This window comes from Danio rerio, chromosome 17 (assembly GCF_049306965.1).
Source record: "Danio rerio strain Tuebingen ecotype United States chromosome 17, GRCz12tu, whole genome shotgun sequence".
Lineage (NCBI taxonomy): Eukaryota > Metazoa > Chordata > Actinopteri > Cypriniformes > Danionidae > Danio > Danio rerio.
Window position 1 is genome coordinate 58,001,268 of NC_133192.1, and position 23,924 is coordinate 58,025,191.

The 23,924-nt window shown below is 40.2% G+C and overlaps 1 protein-coding gene across 2 annotated transcripts; it reads left to right on the forward strand.

The window, feature by feature from the left end:
* Positions 1-602: 602 nt before the first annotated feature.
* flvcr2a (FLVCR choline and putative heme transporter 2a) lies at positions 603-23,498 on the forward strand. 2 transcript variants are annotated; one of them, XM_688497.9, is made up of 10 exons: positions 603-1,326; positions 4,598-4,739; positions 6,490-6,630; positions 7,047-7,114; positions 9,586-9,689; positions 15,565-15,675; positions 16,934-17,039; positions 17,826-17,937; positions 19,537-19,595; positions 22,299-23,498. In XM_688497.9, the coding sequence occupies exons 1-10, from the start codon at positions 817-819 to the stop codon at positions 22,356-22,358; spliced, it is 1,413 nt and encodes a 470-aa protein (XP_693589.4). In that variant the 5' UTR covers positions 603-816; the 3' UTR covers positions 22,359-23,498. The 2 variants fall into 2 exon arrangements, with proteins under 2 accessions (XP_693589.4, XP_073783785.1); XM_073927684.1 differs by lacking the exon at positions 15,565-15,675.
* The last annotated feature ends 426 nt before the right edge of the window (positions 23,499-23,924 follow it).

The following is a 23,924-nucleotide window of genomic DNA, read 5'->3' on the forward strand; positions in this document are numbered from 1 at the left end:
AACGTAAAATATTTACACAATCGGTATTAAATGATTAATTTCAGTGGTGGTACATGTTAACTAAGGCCACTTAATATAAAGGGGACCAGAGATTGCATTAGGATGTTGACAATAAGGTTGAGTGATATAAGAACATCGCCAAAATAAATTAATACAAACACAACGGGTGCATATTAGGACTGTCTGGAATTTCTGAATGCCCCCATAATTATTAAACCCCTGGTTTGTGGCCAGCAGAGGGCTTCTTGGGATTGTTCACCCAAAAATGAAACATTCCGCTCTAAACTTTGATGAGTTTCTTTGTTGAACACAAAGCGAGATATAATGAAGAATAATGGAAAATTGTCATTTATAGTAGAAACAAAAAAAATCTTGTATATCTTCATTTGTGTTGAACAGAATAAGGAACTCAGACAGTACAAGTGAAGAATGCGCAAATTTAAATTGTTGTGTGAACTATCCCTTTAAGTATAGCGTTCAATGTTCATATCAGAGCTCGTTTTCTTGAGCAAGTGTGTGTTCGGTCGAGAAGGAACCAATGATTAACAGCTGATCACGTGCTGGAGTTTCTCTGACATGCCGTTCAGACGCGCGCGCAGAGCAGATCAGATGTGGAGAGCAGCGCGCGCACGCATGAAATCAGCCAGAAATAGTTGTTATTCTGTCTTCACCTTTGCACTGAGTAACTTTTATTAGTGCTGGTAACAAAGTCTATCCTTATGTTTAAGGAACTTAAATCTGGAATACTTCCTTAATACTGCCTAATAACAAAAGCGCGCGATCTTACCAAGTATAGAGCAGGATTACCATCACAAAATGTGCGACAAAGCTGATAATCACATCGATGTTCAGCCTGAAGGAAACTTGGAAGTCTCCAGTGTTTCCAGGACCCGGTTGTACCGGAGAAGATGGGTCATTCTGCTGCTCTTCAGCTCGTACTCGCTGTGCAACGCGTTCCAGTGGATCCAGTACGGCATCATCAATAACATCTTCATGAAGTTCTACCAGGTGTCCTCGTTCGCCGTTGACTGGCTGTCGATGGTCTACATGTTGACTTACATCCCATTCATCTTCCCGGTGACCTGGTTGCTGGAGAGGAAGGGGCTGCGGGTGGTCGCGCTGCTCGCCGCCTCCATCAACTGCGCGGGCACGTGGATCAAAGTGGCCAGCGTTCAACCCAGCCTGTTCTGGGTCACTATGCTTGGGCAGTTCGCCTGCTCCTGCGCGCAGGTCTTCATCCTGGGCATGCCGTCTCAGGTGGCGTCCGTGTGGTTCGGGTCCGATGAGGTGTCCACCGCCTGCGCCATCGGCGTGTTCGGAAACCAGGTGCGTAAAAGCGCACGACGCACGAGCACCAAGTGGACACTAAACTATTAATATGGAACTAACAGTGTTTTTAGCCAAAATACAGCGACGTACTTGGATTAATCATCTGTGTTCCATAATTCCCTTAAAAATCCCTACTAAAAAAACAGCCTAGGTTGGTTGGCTGGTTTAAGCTGGTCGACCAGGCTGGTTTTAGAGGGATTTTGGCCACTTCCAGCCTGGTCTTAGCTGGTCAGGCTGGGAGATCTCCAGCTAACACTAGCTTGACCAGCCTAGCCAGGCTTGGAGCCCAGCCCAAACCAGCTATGACCAGCTTAAACCAGACTGGTCAAGCTGGTTTTAGCTGGATTTAGCTGGTCATTTTCCAGCCTGACCAGCTAAGACCAGGCTGGAAATGGCTTGAAACCAGCCTGGAAATGGCCAAAACCCCTCTGAAACCAGTCAACCAGCTAAAACCAGCCAATCAGCCTAGGCTGATTGCTGGATGAACAATTGTAGTAGCGTAAACATGCTTTTTTTGCGCATTGACTTGTTTATATAACTTATATAACTGTTGAGTGAACATCTGTGTGATTTACAAGTGTTTGTTTACGGTTGTGAATTGCATTATGGGATGTTGATCTCTGCTCTGTCCTCCTTTGATGTTGAAAATTCATCTCTACAGTTTAACAAAGTGACTTTTACTGACATTTTTTGTAATAATATAATGTGTAATATGTAGAGAAATAAGTCTGTAACATAACAGAAAATGTGCTGCAGGTTTTTGTAGAGTAATATACAGCCACCATGTCGCCCATTTTTGATGTAGGTTGATATATTCAATTCAATTCAGCTTTATTTGTATAGCGCTTTGACAATGTAGATTGTGTCGAAGCAGCTTCACATATGATCATAGTAACATTAATTACATTATTAATTACTTTAATCAAATGTAAATATAATCTCAGCATTCTCCCTTTGACATCTCACGCTCTTGTCAGCTCCTCTCCTTTATTGTCATTCAGTAACTATTTGTGTCACACTCACTCTCAGTGCGACAGTAAGATACAGAAGTGTAAGTATAGAGCAGACCGCAGGGTGTGTATGCCTGTATTTTGATATGAACTGGGCAGGATTTTGAGTAAGTGAGATAAAAACACTGACATGCTGATAGTCTAATGCATGTGAATGAAGAGGTGGAGGTTTTACCGCACTGAAGGTCTGAAATGTTAGATCCAATCCTAACATGCATTTCTCAATAACCAGCTCTGAAATGAAACATGACCCTCATGACCCTGTGGTTTGTAGCACACTGTATTTCTCCACATCACTTTTATAAAGGGTTTTGCTGTACATAGCTTTGATGTAATGTGCATTTTAGACAAACGTGTGTGTGTGTGTGTGTTTGTGTGCCGGTTGCATTTAAACTGTTAAATTAATCCTGTCTCGCTGTGTTCTGCAAGTTTAAATATGTGTTTTTATTTCAGTTACAGAGTGTGTGTTTTAGTGAATTGGTTAAAACTGTTGTCAGCTAGCTCTCTGCAACTCTCACATGGTCATCCACTGAAGCTAAGCAGGGCTGCGCTCGGTCAGTGCCTGGATGGGAGACCACATGGGAAAGCTAGGTTGCTGTGGGAAGTGGTGTTAATGAGACCAGCAGGGGGCGCTCATCCTGTGGTCTGTGTGGGACCTAATGCCCCAGTATAGTGACGGGGACACTTTACTGCTCAGTGAGCGCCGTCTTTCGGATAAGACGTTAAACTGGAGTCCCGACTCTCTGTGGTCGTTAAAAATCCCAGTAGGGGTTTAACCCCGGCATCCTGACCAAATCTGCCCACTGGCCTCTGTCCATCATGGCCTCCTAACCCTCCCTATATCATAATTGGCTTCATCACTTTGTCTTCTCTCCACCAATCAGCTGGTGTGTGGTGTGTGGTCTGGCGCAATATGACTGCTGTCTCGTCATCCAGGTGGATGCTGCACACTGGTGGTGGATGAGGACCCCCCCCCCCCTATGTGTAAAGCCAACCCAGGCTCATTCTGGAAGAGTAGCCCTGTGGACGTTTCTGTAGACTGCAAAATACGTCTCGGGAGGTACGTATATGTGCAGTTTTTGTTTTCGCGAATCAGCTAGAGGCCTTTTTGCATCTCGAACGCCTCTCGCAAGCGCCGTTCGAACCCACGCTGCTATTGTGTAAAGCCGTCGGAGGCGCTGTCGAGCAACCGTCTGTCTGACTGACTGAACGATTGACTGGGTGGCCAGCGTCCAGAAAAAGAAAAGCCCTCGTCCAATTTTGACCGCGTTTTCAGATTTCACCGCATTCTCGCCCCGTCATGAACTAGTTCGCTTTATTTTTTGGATTCTGTTTTTTTGTCTTACCTGATTTCTGGAACCGCTCTTCCCCGGACTCGAACCCGGTCGTTGAGCTAACCGGACAAACTGGTTGCGGCAGGAAAGCCCTCCACACCGAGGTGAGGCGTCAGCCGACAAGCGTAAAAAGGAGCAGGGTCACATGCCCCTTAGCGTTCGCTTGAAAAAACGAAATGCAGCCATGCGTACCTCTGGCCACTTAAATCGCGGTCTCCAGAAACTTCTGCAGGGCTACGTTTTAAGAATGAGCTTGGGTTGTGTAAAGCACTGCCCAAAAAAGAGCTATATAAATGTAAGGAATTATTATAATTATTATTTAAAAAATCTGCTCAGTGGTTATTGATATGGCTAGTGTTATTAATATACAGGCCTGTAGCTGGGGGGAGGGGGGGTTCGGGTGGTATGAATAACTCACCCCTCACTGACAAAGGTCCAGAATTTGTCCCATTCAGTTGTCCTATTTTGACTGCTATGCCATCATAAATAGTGAAAATAACCCATCGAAAAAGGCTTTAAGACTGTAAAGTGATTGGGGACGCTGACAAGGAAGTGTGGATCCAAACGCAGGATTTATTATGGGATAGTCAGGCAAGCAATGGTCAATACAGGAACAAACAGATGTATACGGGCAATCCAGAGTCGATAAACAAGCGTATGGTCAAAAGGCAGGCAGCATACAACGTAAATAAACAAACAAAACAAAGCGAGGCAAGGATCAAAATATTCACAGATTTCAATCTCTAAATAACAGATTCATCCGGGAACTTCGGATCATCTTGACTGTCAGTGAACACATTCACATTCATATACTTACACTGAACCCCTTTACTTACATTTATCACTTTATCACTAACATAATGAAAGAGGCTTAATAGTTTTCAAAATCTGATCAAATCTATTCTTTACGTCCTTCCCCCTCAGCTTGGCATTGCTATTGGCTTCTTGGTCCCGCCAGTTCTCGTGCCGAATGTGGAGGACATGGGTGAACTGGCCGAACACATCAGCATCATGTTCTACGTCACAGCCGGCGTGGCCACACTCATCTTTCTGCTGGTGGTGTTTGGTAAGAAGGTTGACTTTCGACAACATAAATGAACATCTAATGTGACCATGGGCGTAAATCTGATTTAACAGTAAGGGGGGGGACAATAAATATAAAATTTCTTTCGAGCATTTTTGTGAAGGGGACACAAATAATACAGCTGAATTTTACTAATAAAGATATGTTCCCGCAGTTAAAAATGGTGTCATTATAATTATTAGTATAGCATGGAGACTTCATCATTATTATTATTCTCAAAGTTTTTCTCAGGTTCAATGACAGCAAATTTTTCTGTAAAACTATTTATTGCATTGTTTGTTGTGTTGTTTACAATCAAGACTCCTGAAGAAATATACAGTGGGGTTAGTGTGCACAGTGTAGCAGTGCTCATTTGGCAAATACGCAACTAATAATATGCAAATTGTAATCGTTAATGTTAAGTTAACATTATGCCAAGTCGTCACAAATGAAGCAATGCATGGGAAACGGCATTAGCGTTAGCAACAAGCTAACGCTAACTAGATAAGTAATTTTAATCAGCAGATTCATGGACAATTACATCCTTAATCAGCATTTTTTTGCCGCAACTAATTTATGAAAGAGTCTGTGTTAACTACATTGAGGAGAATCGCTTTAAGTTGGGTTAAAAACCCCCTCCTTACTTACTTACTTGAAATCAACAGTAACTCAGCCGCAGCCACAGTGTCTGAGTAGGTGAGATGAGTAAGCACAGAGTGCACCGAACCAATCTAAGGAAGGGGAGGGGGAACTCAACTGTTTCTAAATGCATTTAAAATGATAAAAGCGGGTTTCTTTCTACTTAGACAATTATTTTAGGTATATATACATATATTTTTCAAAATTGAGAGTTTTAATTTTTAATAATTAAAATGTTTTTTTTTTGGGGGGGGGGGGGGGTGAGTTGGCAACCCTTGGATGGGAGGGGACATGTCCCCCCGTCCCCCCCGGGATTTACGCCCATGAATGTGACTAACGTTATTATTACGTACAGCTGAAGTTAGAATTTTTAGCCCCCTTGTATATTTTTCCCCAATTTCTGTTTAACGGAGAGATTTTTCTTCAGCACATTTCTAATCATAATAATTTTAATAACTCATCTCTAATATCTGATTTATTTTCTCTTTGTCATGATGACAGCACATAATATTAGACTAGATATTCTTCAAGACACTAGTGTTCAGCTTAAAGTGACATGTAAAGGCTTCACTAGGGTAATTAGGGTAAAGCTAGGGTAATTAGGCAAGTCATTGTATAACAGTGGTTTGTTCTGGAGACAATTCAACACTAATATTGCTGAAGGGGCGAATAATATTGACCTTAAAATGGCTTTAAAACTCCTTTTATTCTAGCCAAAATAAAACAAATAAGACTTTCTCCAGAAGAACAAATATTAGAGGAAACACTGTGAACAATTCCTAAATGTGAAAAAGAAAAACACACAAGAGCAAATCCTTCTAACTTCAAACCGAGAGAAATTTGAGATCTGAGCATACACAGCGGCCTCTGGTGGATTCACAGAAAACAAAAACAACAAAAATAAGTATCTCCTGGGATGTATTCGGCGCTCTCCAGAAATGTATACAGGGGTACATATCCATAATGTGCCTGTGTTGAATGAAGCACAAATGATCCCTCATGATCTCTTTGAGTTCTTACAATAGTAGTAAACTCATTAATGTTGGTTCATGTGTGGGAATTAATAAATATTTGGATCTGTATTTGCCTGTGTTTGAATGACCGTGTGTCTCAGTGTTTCAGGAGAAACCCGAAACACCTCCATCTCTGGCTCAGGTCGCTCTCAGAAACATGCCTACGGGACAGCACTCATACCTGGCGTACATCGCAAGACTGATGTGCAACAAACCCTTCATCCTCCTCCTCATCAGCTACGGTGCTCATCACTAATTATTAGGATTTTTAGCATGCTGTGTCTGCACTATTATACAGTAACCATCACTATAGAGGACAGACCAAGGTTATTTTAAGAAACAAATGTGAATTTTTTATTTTAGATAACAGTGCATGATCCTCATAGTTATTTTTCTCGCTCACCCTTTATTTTAAAGTACAATTAACACTGTTAACGAACCATTAACTAAGACTTTTAGCTCAATAAACTATTAATTAGCTGCTCATTAGTTAGGTAGTAGTTGGGTTTAGGTATTTCGATGTAAATTGAGATCATATAGTTTATAAGTGCTGATAAACAGTTCATATCCTAATAATAGGCAGGTCATAGGTCAGTAATAAATGATGTGTTTCTTAAACTAAAGTGTCACCCTTTTCTCGCTCTCTCTTGTTTTCCAGGACTGAATGTCGGCTCTTTCTATGCAGTGTCCACCTTGTTGAACAGGATGATAATAGAGCATTACCCCGTGAGTCAAAATATTACCATGTCCTTTTTGACATATTTTAAGTAGATATCATGGGTGCTCAGCCAAATAAAAAGCAGGCAAATATTTATGAAAAGGCAGCTACACCGAAAGCTCCGAAAGGATCAGATTTATTTACTTAAAGGTGCTGTATGTGTAAGTGTGACTCTTCTAAAGCATAACAACACCATAATGTGTGTGCAGATATTTCAGAATCATGCTCAGTGAACATTCGTGTTCATCTAAAAAACAATGCTGAAATCAGATATTCTGCTTTGAACATGTGCGTTACATTGGAACGGCTGTCTTTGTTTTGGTCATTAAACCCGCCCAATGCCAGTTTAGCCAATTATATTTCAGCACCTCGGGTTGTCTTGGTGGAAAATAGCGTATTTCATTCAGTCATGAGGTTCTCAGAGTGTGCATCTGTGACCGAAATGCAACCTCTGGTGGACAATAGCAGACTCCAAAATGAGACGCAGATTCAGAGTTCCACATGAGGTGGTTATTAATTAGCATACAATACAAATATTACGAGCGTAAACATTAAGTGAGCTGGTTACATTGTAACCCCGTGTCCTAACAACACACTACATGACGAGATTTGCAGTGATAAGCAATTTGCAACCCAGGCTCATTTTGAAAACGTAGTCCTCTGGACGTTTTTGGAGCTTGCGAAATACGTCCCGGGAACTATGTATTTTTGCAGTTTTTGTTTTCGCGAATCCGTGAGAAGCTGCTGTGAGGGCTTTTTCGTATCTCAAATTTCTTTTGTGAGTGCTGTTCATGCTGTCGACCAGCCATTTGTCTGACTGGCTGAATGACTGGATCCGACCAATCGACTGACCCACCCTCCTCCCTCCCTAAACTTAACCAGTTCCGTCCAGAAAAAGAAAAGTCCTTAGCTGCATCCCAAATCGCATACTTGTGCACTATTCTACGCCATTTTGTAGTATAAATAGTGTAAGTAGTGCGTTCACACTGAAAACTCTAAAAATAATAAGTGCACTTTAATTACCCGGATGATGCACTCATTCAGCTGCTAAAATGAAGTGTGTAATGATGGACACTTCACACACTCAACGACCACGAGTTTGCCTACGTAGCGGAAGGGGCGGAGCTATCGGACGCACATGTTGGATAACTTTATTTGTTTTGGATGGTGAAAGCAAAATTCTCCTACGAGAGTGATTATAGCGCCTCCCGATGGTGAACGCGGTTATACTCACGGCAGGTATTATTTGATAATTCGGTCGTTTATTTCACTGATTTGGCGACCGTCAAACGTCATCAGGGAAACGGTTCGAATTTCCGCTTAGTAAAAAAACATTAGTTCGCCATTTGGGACGACACTACATACATATACTATCCTGTTGAGTGTGTAAGTACATCGCGCATGAGTGCATAGTGTATAGTGTGCGATTTGGGACGCAGCTCTTGTCTGATTTTTACCACCTTTTCGGATTTTACCACATTCTCACCCTGTTGTTTACTCGTTCACTTTATTTTATGGATTCTGTTTTTGTTTTACCTGATTTCTGCTCTCGAACCCGGTCGTCGTCGTGGTCAACTCCTCTCTGCATCTCAAGTCTGCTGACGTACACGACAAGCTAACTGGACAAGCTGGTTTGCGGCAGGAAAGCCCTGCACACGGAGGTAAGCGGTCAGCTGGTATGCGCCAAAAGGAACGACGTCATGACGCCCCGTAGAGTTCGCTTAAAAAATGAAATGCAGCCATACGTACCTCTGGCTACATAATACACATAATCCAGAAACGTCCGCAGGACTACGCTTTTAAAATGAGCCTGTGTTGACCATACTGCTCACAAGAAAAAACATTTCTATCATTACATAAAGTCCACATGAACCCAAAGTTTGACCATTGATTTATTATATTGTATATATATTATATTGTGACGCAATTTCTAGAGAAACAGTGGGCGTGGCTTGTTTTTCCTACTGCAAGCTAATTGGATGTAGTAAAGTAGGCAAGTTTCATTCAGAAGGATGGGGAAAAGGGCTTGGGGAGAGTTATTACAACCTAACAGACCTCCTCACCATTTCTGTTTGTTGTCTAAACTCACAGCTGGAGGGGCGTGGTTAAGAGTGTTAGCCACACCCACTACCTCAGACTGAGCTAATCAGAGAATGGAACTAACTATGGAAACAAACAGGAAGTGCATTTCCAGATCTAATTTAAAGAGCACAAGAGCAAACTATATATATTTTAAAGACATGCACAGAGGAATTGTTCAGCACAAAACTATCACTGTCACCTAACAAAGTCAATATGGTCAGTTTTGATTTCAAGTGTTTATTTCTTTGCATACAGTGGGTTGCTTTTTCATGACTAAAACGAATGATTGAAGTGGTGTATTTTGCGGAGATCTCCCTCAGTTTATTGAGTGTGTTGCTGGCTTGAGAGCCAGGTCTTATAGGTGCACCTGTATTAAAGCTGTCTGTGTGAAGCGCAGGGTGAAGAGGTGAATGCTGGGAGAATTGGCTTGACGCTCGTAGTCGCTGGAGTGGTCGGATCTCTGATCTGCGGAGTCTGGCTAGACAAAACCAAGACTTACAAGTAAGACAATCTGTTATTTCTGTCTCCCATGAGCTCCACATATTTACAGCAAATAATTTCTGTGACACTTTAGTTTAAGTAACGATTCACAGCATTTAATGTTGGGCTTATTAGTTGCCTATTATTAAGATATGAACTGTTAATTAGCACTTATAAGGCATGGCCTCATTTTACATCCCTAATATTACCTGATTATCTATTAATAAGCAGCTAATTAAGTTAATAGTTTATAAATCTCTCAATTGCACATTAAAATAAAGGCTGACCATTATTTTTGTTAAGATACAGAAAAACAGTGTTACACTTTATAAAGTTACTCTTTATAAGTTGTCCTTACTATTAGTTTAAATATTGAGTAACATCAACTACATGTACTTACTCTATAGCAATGGTCTCAAACTCAATTCCTGGAGGGCCACAGCTTTGCACAAGCTCACACCAGCTTCAGCTCACACCTGATCAATAGTCTCTTGTAGTCTTGATCAGTTTGATCAGCTGTGTTTGATTAGGGTTGGAGCAAAACTGTGCAGAGCTGCGGCCCTCCAGGAATCCAGTTTGAGACCTATGCTATATAGGGTTAGATGCATGTGATTGTGCATAATTAAAGAGCCCCTATTTTGCATTATAAAAGGTCATATTTTGGTTTTAGGGGTCTCCAACAACAGAAAAACACGTTCATTGTCTTATAATATGCATTTATTTTCAACTAATTATCCTAGCGACTCCTATATGAGTCGTTCATCGATTCGTTTGTTCCCAAACCCCTCCTTAGCCCGAAGATAATCGGCGCTGATTGGACCGATGACCCAGTCTGTTGAAATTGGCCGATAGCATTCAGCACAAGACAGAGAGAAATGCCCACCATGGCGAAAGCATAAAGTATTGGAGCCCAATGCAGGAATGCAACAAAGCAAAGTGATTACAATATGACTTATAACTTATAACACACAATTAAACATATATTTTGCAAACTACACGAAACGAGGCAGCAATTGTAATTAGACTTACATGTTCTGATCTGGAGGAAGAAGAAACTGGTCCATATGAACTGTAAAAGTTACTGACAAAGTCCCCTAGTGTCTGCTGCTCCTTAAATAGCTGCAGCATAGGTTATTGTATTAATCATCAGCAAAATGACAGGAACAAACACAGCACACGGTTGGCTATACTGTGGTATTGTTGTGAAAATGAACTTTAACCCTTTATTTAAAAAAAGCTGAATCTCCATATGTCAGTGATTGTCATTTTTACGTCATGATCAGTCTTGTGAAAGTTCCTAAATACATTCTGCATTATTATTTTAGCATTATGCAGCAATGATAGACTGACTTTTTGTTTCTTCAATATTTCTGACTAAATCTGTTAACTTTGACTCATGTAAAGCAGCCTGTAATACGCTTTCCTGCAATAATAGAGCCTCTGTTTGTCTTAATCTCGTCATGTGTGAGAGGATTTACCAGGACAGATCTGCGGTAACAGGGTTTATTACTCCTGCTGACCTTGTTTCAAGAATGTGTCAAGGGGTTTAAAACTCTCTTCACATTTAGTGACTCCACTGTTAAAGCATCACCCAAAGTGACAATAGTTACTCGTTGCAAACTTTATTCTTACCCTGTAATTTGACTAAACAGCTGAATAAATATTGCTTGTATTAGTGTGCAAGTCAATGGGGCAAAAAAAGCCACTAACATAACGAAAGGGGAGTCCATTTGAACAATACACAAAATGAACAATGAACTGTAAATCTCAACATGATCAGTTTTTGCCAAGTAAAAAGATTATTAGCGCAAAACCTACCTGTGGCCCTTATAATAAGTGAGCTACTCATTATAATAACTTAACTACTAAAGTTAACTAGTTATATTCTGTCCTTTAAAAAAGCTGGCCAGTGTTCTGTCAATCATTCTGTGATTGTTTCATTAGCTGATATAATTGCATATAAAAAATGTAAAAAAAATTGGGATGAGAATGATGTCAAACAATTAATCACAATTAATCACATCTAATATAAAAGTTTTAAAAGTATATTACACACACATACTGGAATGTTCCACTGATTGGAACGCTCTCCATTGGAATGTTCCAAGGATTGTTATGCTCATCATTGGAATGTTCCGCTGATTGTAATGTTCATCATTGGAATGTTCCACTGATTGTAATGTTCATCATTGGAATGTTCCACTGATTGGAATGCTCACCATTGGAATGTTCCACTGATTGGAACGTTCATCATTTGAATTTTTCACTGATTGGAATGCTCACCATTGGATTTTTCCACTGATTGGAATGCTCATTGAACTGTTCCAATCATTGGAACACTCATCATTGGAATTTTTCACTGTTTACAATGCTCGTCATTGGAATGTTCCACTGGTTGAAATGTTGTATGTTCCAGTGATTAGAACGCTCATCATTGGAATGTTCCAGTGATTAAAACGCTAATCATTTAAATGTTCCAATGATTGGAAGGCTCAACATTGGAATGTTCCACTGGTTGGAACGCTTATTATTGGAACGTTCCACTGGTTGGAACACTTATTATTGGAATGTTCCAATGGTGGAACTCTTATCATTGTAGTGTTCCAATGGTTGAAATGCACATCATTGAAATGTTAAAATAGTTGGAATGCTCATCATTGGAATTTTCTACTGGTTGGAAGGCTCATCATTGGAATGTTGAACTGGTTGGAAGGCTCATCATTGGAATGTTCCACTGGTTGGAAGGCTCATCATTGGTCTGTTCCACTTTTTGGAACTTTTATTATTGTAATGTTCCAATGGTTGGAACACTCACTATTGTAATTTTCCACTGGTTGGAACGCTCATAATTGGAATGTTCCAATGGTGGAACTCTTATCATTGTAGTGTTCCAATATTTGGAATGCTCATCATTGAAATGTTCCAATATTGGAATGCTCATCATTGGAATGTTCCACTGGTTGGAATGCTCATCATTGGAATGTTCCAATGGTTGGAACGCTCATCATTGGAATGTTCCAATGGTTGGAACGCTCATCATTGGAATGTTCCAAAGGTTGGAACGCTCATCATTGGACTGTTGCAATGCTTGGAATGCTCATCATTGGAATGTTCCAATGGTTGGAACGCTCATCATTAGACTGTTCCAATGGTTGGAACGCTCATCATTGGAATGTTCCAATGGTTGGAGCGCTCATAATGGGACTGTTCCACTGGTTGGAACGCTCATCATTGGAATGTTCCAATGGTTGGAACGTTGTATGTTTCAGTGATTGAAATGCTCATCATTGGAATTTTTGCGGTATTCAGAATGACATGTTGTATCTTTTCAAAGTCTGAGAGTTTTCAAAAAGTTGCATTATTGTACTCTCAGAAATAAAAGCAACAGCAAACTCACATAGAAGCTCTGTTAAGTGTGGATTATGATCACTTTTCTCAGTTTTTACAGATCTCCCATGCACCTCTCGATATTTTCAGTGTTATATAATAGAGGGTCGCACATATTTATTGTCTGTGGATGCGTGATGAAGGCTCTTCTCTCTTTATCTGTTGTGAAAGTGCCTGCTCAATGAGCGCACATCATCTTGGCTCTGTAATCTCTGGAGTCAGAATGGCCCGCGGCGGATCCCAGCACAGGGATGTTTCCTTACGCGTGGTTGTACAGAACTGAGCTTCCTCATAATACACAGTTTATTTAGAGAGAGCTAAAGGTATTACTGAACTACTTGGACACAGAGGAATCTTGTTTTCTACCGAGGCTGGTTATTATTACTACTAGGACATACTTGCTTTTCCTTGAAGTATTTGTGCATGACAAAGCAAACATCTCCCATACACAAGTAAACAGGATAGTTCTTTACAATAATGATGCCACTTTAGTTAACCTTATGCACTGCATCGACTTTCATGACTTAACTGTTATCCCTTTATAACATTGCTTAATAAAAACACGACTACTCATTGTAAGTTAATGTTAACTCAGGATTATTGAATAGCATCAACCTCTCTAACGCTTTAAAGTTTAAGTATTTTTCAATATTTGTTTATGCTAATGTAGCAATGGTAATAACTCAGCCCATTTCAAAACAACTAGGGCCCTATCATACACCCGGCGCAATGGGGCGCAAGGCGCGGCGCAATACTTGTTTGGTAGTTTCAGCTTGGCGCAAGAGTGGTTTTGAGGCGTTGCGTTACCTTGTTTAAATAGCAAATGCATTAGCGCTCATATGTGCGCCCATAGGCGTTCTGGTCTATAAAGGAAGGTGTTCTGAGGCGGACTGCTGGCGCGTCGCTATTTTGAGAAACTAAAATAGATTTTTCATTAGACCAAAACAAACCCGGTCTAAACTCCAGCGCAGAGTTGCGCCTCGCTTACACACTGCTTAATACACACAAGAGAGCAATAAATATCTTTACATATGAAAACATTTAAATATTAAGGATATATATAGGATATAATAAGAATAGATATAGGATATAAATATAAAGCATTAAAATATTACAAAACATATTATTTTCTAGCCGACATAAATATGAAAAATCACTGCTTTTATGTCTTCTTCATCTCGGGAGGCTTTTTCAGTTCATTCATAACAATTTGCTTTTGTATAATGTTATTATTATTAGCAGTATTATTTATTATATCCATATTTATATTTGTTTTATTAAAAACAAGCTTAGATTTGCCCACCTGTCAGGTTTTAGACCATATGGGGCACAGCATGTGTTTTAGGATATAACTCAGGTTTTTGAGCACATTTTGTTATTATTGTTCATTTATTCGTTTGCTGGAAATTAGAACTGAATTTAGAAATAGTTTTGAAACGAATATTTGCGCTTAACAAACAAAACTAATTATTTATAGACTAATTGATGTCTGTGCTTAAAGGTTTCCCTATCCAAGAGCGAAAGTGAAAGTAGATCCATTATCTCTCATTCTCACGCAGTAGATGCTCTGTTTAACTGTTTTCTGTTAAAAAAACTCTTAACTGTGAACTGTTTGCTTGTGAAATGCTCAGTTTTTCCACTTAGTCTTACTTTGCGTCCTGTAAATAGTGAATGTGCTCTTGGTGTGACGCAGCTGGGTCTTAAAGGGAATGGGAGATGAGACTCTGATTGGTTTATTCTCAAAACACACCTATAACTCATTAAGAAAATAAACTCAACCCTTTTAGACCATGTGCCACGGCGCAAAGCAGATTTTCCCGTCCGTAAATTAGCAAAAATGCGTTCTGACACACCCTGAAAGCAATTGCGCCCTGCGTTTTGTGCTCTGCGCATGGACCGTCAAAATAGAGCCCTTAATGTTAATAAGGAGTTCACATACAGTAAGGATACTAAAACAATGACAGATGAGGAGATTCTCCCAACTTCTGTAAAGCATTATTATGGAATTGTAATGGCAGGTAGGAAAATCTGACTGGGCTTTAGTCAGCAGAATTATGTATTGATTCTTGGCTGTGAGAGCTTAGTAATAATAATAATAATAGTAATAATAAAAAAATTTGTGGCGCAGTAGGTAGTGATGTCGCCTCACAGCAAGAAGGTCGCTGGTTCGAGCCTCGGCTGGGTCAGTTGCGCTTCTGTGTGGAGTTTGCATGTTCTCCCTGTGTTCGCATGTGTTTCCTCCGGGTACTCCGGTTTCCCCCACAGTCCAAACACATGCGGTACAGGTGAATTGGGTAGGCTAAATTGTCCGAAGTGTATGAGTGTGAATGAGTGTATGGATGTTTTCCAGAGATGGGTTGCGGCTGGAAGGGCATCCGCTGCGTAAAATATGTGGTGGATAAGTTGGCGGTTCATTCCACTGTGGCGACCCCGGATTAATAAATGGACTAAGCCGACAAGAAAATGAATGAATGAATAATTACTGTTGTCTTTCTCATTGTCTTCTCAGGCAGACGACGCTCTCGGTGTATCTTCTGTCATTCGTGGGGATGCTGATCTACTCCTTCACCCTGAACTTGGGTCATTTGTGGCTCGTGTTCCTCACGTCAGGGGTGCTGGGGTAAGACATGCACTTTCTTAAAGGGCCATGAAACCCCCCTCTTTCAGGTTAAGTCTACCTCAGAATAAAAAAAAAAAATGCATCATGATGGGTGTGGAGCTCTGCGAGCAGAGGGAGGAGTGGGCGTGGCCAGCAGAGCAGGGGAGAAGGAGAAGGAGCGAACAACTGTTGTCAGTCGGCTCACGAAATGAGACACAAACCGTGAGAAGACCCGTGGTTTTATACAGGGTGGGGCATTTATGTGGATACACCTTAATAAAATGGGAATGCTTGGTGATATTTACGACCTGTTTGTGGCACATTAGTATATGTGAGGGGGCAAACTTTTCAAGGGGTGGTGACCATGGTGGCCACTTTGAAGTCGGCCATCTTGGATCCAACTTTTGTTTTTTTCAATAGGAAGAGGGTCATGTGACACATCAAACTCATTGGGAATTTCACAAGAAAAACAATGGTGTGCTCAGTTTTAACATCACTTTATTCGTTCATGAGTTATTTACAAGTTTCTGATCACTTATAAAATGTGTTCAATGTGCTGGCCGTTGTGTTGGATTGTCAATGCAACCCTCTTCTCCCACTCTTCACACACTGATAGCAACACCGCAGGAGAAATGCCAGCACAGGCTTCCATTATCAGTAGTTTCAGGTGCTGCACATCTCATATCTTCACAGCATAGACAACAAAGATAGCCATTCTTCATCAGTGGAAACCTCAAGGCCACTGGATATTTGAACACGCTACATGATGATGTTTCACTCTTTATGCACTGAAGCTGGCACGTTCCCTGGGCTTTTCCAGCAAGATGGTGCACCACCACATTATGGGTGTCAGGTCAGAGCATTCCTAGATGAACAGTTTCCTGGTCGTCGTGGGCCAGTTGAATGGCCCCCAGGGTCTCTCGATCTGACCCGCTTAGACTTTTATCTTTGGGGTCATCTGAAGGTAATTGTCTATGGCAGGGGTCACCAACCCTGTTCCTGAAGAGCTACCTTCCTGCACATTTCAGTCCCAACCCTGATCAAACACACCTGAACCAATTAATAGTACCTAAAGCAGCACTTGATAATTACAAACAGGTGTGTTTGGTCAGGGTTGCAACTGAAATGTGCAGGAAGGTAGCCCTCCAGGAACAGGGTTGGTGACCCCTAATCTAAGTTGTGCAGATACATTTCTCAACCCCTGTATGCATGTATCTAATGATTATGATGACTGATCAAAGCAGTGCTGTTGTGATTCTGGAGTTTGGTCTCTCCTCAGGTTCTTCATGACGGGTTATCTGCCGCTGGGCTTCGAGTTCGCCGTGGAGCTCACCTATCCCGAGTCTGAGGGAACTTCATCAGGACTGCTCAACTGCTCTGCGCAGGTCAATCGGTTGAACATCATTTCATCGCTCACTTTTAGGGCTGCACGATATTGGAAAACTCTTTGAATTCTTCTGCCATAGACATTGCGATATGAATACAGTTTCAGGGCTGATGATTGCTTGCTGGCCCCATATGATCCAATTCATCATTCACCAATCAGACGACTCCTAAGCCACTATAAATGCCCTGGGTTTCATACCACAGTGATCTTCGTTTTGAACAATCCCCCCTTCCACCCCTACTCCACCTTCTTTAGATGGTGGCACGGTGGCCCAGTGATTAGCACTATTGCCTCACAGCAAGATAGTCTTCGATTCTGGTCATTACCAAGCCAGCTGACGTTTCTGTGTGGAGTTTACACACTCTCCCTGTGCTCGTGTGGGTTTCCCCCGGGTTTCCCATCATCCTAAAGCATGCAACTTAAGTTAATTGACTAACCCAAATCAGCAATATAGACTTAGTAAGTAGTTATTTCTTAAGAGCGATCACTATCTGTTCTTTAGCTACTACAGCAGGAGAGTTCTCCAGATCTACCTAAGCTCAAACTCCCTTGCAAACGGGAGGGAGCCCCGGGCTCGAGGATCTTATGAGCTCAAGGCTCTCTCTGGGGAAAGCATACCAAACAAGCTTTATAATCAATCATCAGCTAAGGGTGAACTCCTGAAAGAGGATTTTGGGGGTGGCAAGTCACTGGAATTGTTATTTTAGGGGTGGTGGGCTGAAAGGTTTGGGAACCCCTGCTCTATGCGATACACACATGCTGATGATGTTTCTGATGTGTGCAGGTGTTTGGAATCGCATTCACCATCATTCAAGGCAAAATCATTGATCACTTCAGCACACTAGCCGGAAACATCTTCCTCTGTGTGTTCCTGCTCATCGGCTCCATCATGACAGGTACAAACACATCAGTTCAATTCAACTGTAAATGACAAACAAATTAAATTGTACTGAATTGAAGTCCAATATTTTCCAAATGATGTTGAACAGATTCAGGAATTTTTTACTTTATTTTCTATAATATTTGTTCTTCTGGAGAAAGTCTGATATCTTTATTTCGGCTAGAGTAAAAGCAGTTTTTAATTGTTTAAACCGGGTGCAAGACGTCATCCACTTTCGCTTTAAGATTTAAAGGGCTAGCGTTGCACCAGACCCCCTCAAGAGGTTTCGTTTAAAAGTGTAGAATCTATATTTTATGCACATATACATCACTTTGGTTTTTATTCTACTTTACAAAAGTTATTCACACTTAAATGCACAGTATTTTGGATCCCCGAGCTGGGTATTTCACATTGGTTAATTTTCATATTTTTCATATGACACATGTGCAAGTTATAGCTCAAATGAAAGCTCTTGCCGGTGCTCATACGGCTCTAGCATTCTTTTTACTGAATTATATACACATATCAAACAGTTGCCAAATGAATCGTGGTGTTTCCATGGCGCAGAAGTGAAAACAATACATTTATGATCAATAAGCAGCCCCAGATAGCACAGACAGCTGTCATCTCTTACCTTATGCTGTGCGCTTCAGGGCCATTCTCCTCTGTTTTTGAGCTGATGTGCATAAGTAATCTTTTTATATGTCTGACGTGCTCCAAACACAGTGAATTATGTTTGATCAAACAAAAGAATAGTGAAATATGAACACAATGATCGCTCCCTGTGGCTTGTACAGCACCTCTCATCAGTTGGAACACAATAACTTTTGCATAGATTATGGTGGAGACTTTTTCCTTTCTTCCGATGATTACAGACGTGTGCAGGAACCAGCAACATTAATTACAGCACGCTAGACCACACACAACCTAAAAGGTACACTTTCAAATTTGAGTTCATAACAAAAAAATACAAAAAGCGCCTCTTTTTTTAGGTGTTTATTATAACACAGACAACATATAAAGTTATTTTAAACACTTTCAATAGAGTTTTATGAAAATTCAAAGGGTTTTCTTTAAAATGAAACCAAATTTTTGCATTTACACCTGTGCATGTGGATTTGGGAAGCTTTTAAACTTGGGTGGGCAAAAACCAGGCGGAAATCCCAAAATAACAGCAGAGTTTAACTGGTTAAAGCCATTTTAAGGTCAATATTATTCGCCCCTTCAGTAATATTAGTGTTGGATTGTCTCTAGAACAAACCACTGTTATACAATGACTTGCCTAATTACCCTGACTAAAAAAATATTATCGGAAATACTGTGAAAAAATCCTCTGCTCAACATCATTTGGGAAATATTTGAAAAAAGGGAGGGTGAATAATTCTGACTTCACCTGCACGTCAGAATGGTTTTGCCAATGGTGAACGCAGCAGTTGGTTTTGCTGGTGTTTTCTGGATGAGGCTCATAGTGTGCGCAGTGAAGGCAGAGAGAGTCTCACTGGATGAGCGCGTCTGACAAATGTATAAATGTCAGTGAACTGTAAGAATTGTGTCAGAGAATGTTGCACTTAACTTTTCCATTATCAGACTGAGTTGATGTCTGTCTTCCTCACAGCGTTCATAAAGTCTGACCTGCGGCGACAGAAGGCCAACCAGGAGACCCGGGGCAATGCTGTGAGTGTGTTTCAATTTCACTCCAACCTGTCTATCATGAGGCAAATGGAACCAATCTTTAAAGGGAACCTGTTATGCTCTTTTTCACAAGATGTAATGTCCCTAGAGTGTGTGTGTGTGAAGTTTCAGCTCAAAATAGCACACAGATCATGTTTTCTTGCTCTTTGAAACTCACCCTTTTAGGCTTTGATCCTAATTGTGGCATTTTGGTGACTGTCTCTTTAAATGCAAACGAGTGGGCTCTTTTCAGAAGAGGGCGGAGCTACAAATGCCTGTGTGCCAGCATAGTGGCAGATTCAAAAACAAGTCTGACATCTTATGCTAATGAGGGAAAGATGGTCACTAGTGGGCGGGGCTTTCCCCCTCTGATGACACGTACAAAAGGCAGAATGTCAATCAAAGTGTTTCTGCAGACTGCTCTTCATTCATTCATTTTCTTGTCGGCTTAGTCCCTTTATTAATCTGGGCTCGCCACAGCGGAATGAACCACTAACTTATCCAGCAAGTTTTTATGCAGCGGACGCCCTTTCAGCCAGACTGTTCTTATCAAGTCTTATTATAAACAATACAGTTAATAGATTAGCCTCTGGTTATATTCACACACTGCTGACACACAACTGGGTTTAAACCCCTCATAAAAGTGATTTTTGCATCATAGGTGGCCTTGTAAATACAATTTTATGCTTTTATTTTCTCATAATATCTATTGAAGCTTTAGTTCTGTTCTGTTTTCCATTCCCCGCCTTTCCTAGAGCATACTCTGCTCTGATTGGTCAGATGGCCCGGTCTGATTGGCGATTTACAGTTAGTTTTGGAAACTAAACACATGACCATATCTAAAATTCAGCTCGTCTTCAGCACTTGATGAACTGACATATGAACACCACTAGGCATGAGACGTTAACACCGCTAAAATTTTCTGTAATACCTTCTCCAAGGTATGAGTAAGATTTTTATTGACATTTTTTTCTGTTTTTTAGGACAACAGTATCTCCAGCGGAAACAAAATATCCAAAGATGCTGTTTTAAATTGCAAAGAAGTCAGTGTTTTTAAACTAACGAAGACAGCAGAAGTCAATAATTATTAATTATTTAATAATTATTATTATTATTGTTATTATTATTATTTATTATTATTATTATTAATTATTTAATAATTATTCAGCCTGACATGTTTACTGCTCCAAAATATCTTTCAAAAAATAGAATAAATTGTGTTCAAAGGGGAAAAAATTATTATTATTATTTTTATCCAGACGATCTTCATGTTTACTATTGTGCTCCCTTCGCAGTGCACTTTGAATACATTGATGTCATTTTGAACACAGCCTTATGACGAAAGCTGTAGGTGACCTATTATCTAAATATGGAGTTTATGTTACATCTCCAAAACTTGTGAAAATAAAAAAACATAGCATATGCTAATTAATTTGTTCCATCGTTACAAACATAGTTTGATGATTTGGCATTTTAAAAAATCCATCGTTCCAACGAACATTCGCAAACCTCTGAAGCTGTAGTTAGAAACAGAGTTCCTGGCTGTGTTCTGTTCCTAGTTATCCCCCCTATGCCCTATTCAGTTAGAACAGTCTAACATTTAAACTCTGAATGATTAAAAAAGCAGTAAGGTCATCTCTCTTAGGAGTCAGCTGCTTTCAAAGTATTTTTACAGTTCAGTTTTGGCGATCTTCATGCTTACCATTGTGCTCCCTTCGCAGTGCACTTTGAAAACATTGATGTCATTTTGAACACAGCCTCATGATGAAAGCTATAGGTGACCTATTATTTAAAAGCAGAATTTATGTTATGTCTCAAAAGCTTGTAAAAACAAAACACACAGCAAACGCTAATGCTTTTCATTCATTGCAGGTTATTTATTAAGTATCTGTACTGTGCATGACACGGGCCTGCGGTTTAAAACATTTCTGCAGTGGTTTACATGGGTCAAAGTGTAAAAGTAGAGTTTTACAATAAATAAACAATTTTCATTTCAATATATCATAATTAATCACATGAGAAATACCCTTAAATATATATATATATATATGTGTGTGTGACATGCTATTTTCCTATAAAATAATGTTTTTGAAGGTAAGGGTATTTCTCGTGTGGTTGATTATGATATATTGAAATGAAAAAGAGACTGTTGGTAATCGAGTAGCCGTCTAGATCATTGACACAATATAACAAATATAAATTGTAATGTTATGGACTGTCGGATTTTCATTGTGTTGATGTACACTTGGCAGATGATGATGAGTTATATGCTGTTACTCTCTGAAATAATGTTTTAAATATGAAGGTTAATGGTCCTTTTGTGGTTAATCATGGATTAATGAAATGAAAATGAGATCATCGAGTGGCCGTCTAACTATTGACGCAGTGTAATTGACTATGGGATAAAAGGGTGGAGTGAGAGGATTGTATCACACCCTGAGGAAGGCATTGTGCCGAAACGTTTGCGTTTTTGAATCTCCCGAAGAACGTACAAATAAAAACAGTATGAAGCAATTACTTGATGAGTGCAAACCATTACCTTTTTGAATAATGTGTAATTAAAAGAAATTAAGTTAAATCAACGTAACATTTTTAAGTTCAAAAAGGTGTACTCACTTTTGTTAAAGTAACTGATATCATAGTGAACATATATCATGTGGTGGTTGTGAATGGATTGCTGAATTTATATTGTTTCTTTTCTTTTAGGACTCATCTGTTCATCCTCAACATGGAGAAACATTACCGGTGAAAGAGGTGAAGATGTAAAGACTCAATGAAACACAAGAGGAGTGAAAACACAACACTTGTTTTATTCGGATTATATGTGGGCTGCATTGAATCATTCCAGAAGTATGGTTTATGACCACTTCACTTGCTTTCTTCATGAATGAGGCTGAACCTGTTGTGCTGTGTGTGTTTGGCACGACGGTTCCTCTGACTTTTACTTTTCACTTGAAGCGTGCTACAGTAAGTGTTGCTGTAGATGTGTTCAGGTAAGATGTCGATGCTGGAGATCGCAATATTATTATTATAGGTGGCTGATAATTTGGTGCATGCCTATTTATTAACAAGTGACCATTGACTTGCATTGTATAAATCGCCAAGGACCACCGATTCAGCAAGTCCTCCACTGAAGAAAGGCACCAACATTTTAATGGCCTGAGAGTGAGTACATTAACTGTGAATTTCAATTTTTTGGGTGAACACACACACACACACACACACAAACTTACCGGCCACTTTATTAGGTACACCTTACCACTACCGGATTGGACCCCCTTTTGCCTTCAGCACTCCCAAAGCTGCTCTATTGGATTGAGCTCTGGTGACTGTGGAGGCCATTTGAGTACAGTGAACTCATCGTCATGTTCACCAGTCTGAGATGATTGAGCTTTATGACATAGTGCGTTATCCTGCTGGAAGTAGCCATCAGAAGATGGAGACACTGTGCTCATAAAGGGATGGACATGGTCAGCAGCAATACTCAGGTAGGCTGTGGCGTTGATGCTCAATTGGTACTAATGGACCCAAAGAAAATCTCCCCCACACCATTACACCACCACCACCAGCCTGAACCGCTGATACAAGGCAGGATGATCCATGCTTTTATGTTGCTGAGGCCAAATTCTGACCCGACCAGCTGAATGTGTCAGCAGAAATGGAGACTCATCAGAGCAGGCAACGTTTTTCCAATTGCACAGGTGTAAGGTGGCCGGTGTGTGTGTGTGTGTATATATAAATATATCAGTGTTCACTGAATGATGAATGTGATCAATTGAGATTGAAGTCAGATTAATGTGGGCTGCATTGTCTGTGTGTGTGTACTTGTTTATGTGGTTTACAAGGATACACAATTGTACAACGACATGGGTGAAGACCTTACAACATTGAGGTGATTTACGAGGACATGCCTTTTGTCCTCGTAATTCATTATGATTGAAAATAATACTTAATGGCATCTTTTGACATTTAAAATTGTCCAGAGGCTTCCTGTAAGGGTTGGTGTAAGGCCAGATCTGTAAGGCCAGATATATATATATACATACACAGTTGAAGTCAGAATTATTAGTCCCCCTGTATTATTAGCGCCCCTGTTTATTCCCCCCCCCCCCAATTTCTGTTTAATGGAGGGAAGATTGTTTCAGCACATTTCTAAGCATAATAACTTTAAAAACTTATTTCTAATAACAGATTTATTTTATCTTTGCCATGATGAAAGTAAATAATATTTAATTAGATATTCTTCAAGACACTTCTATTCAGCTTAAAGTGACATTTAAAGGCTTAACTAGGTTAATTAGGTGAACTAGGCAGGTTAGGGTAATTAGGCAA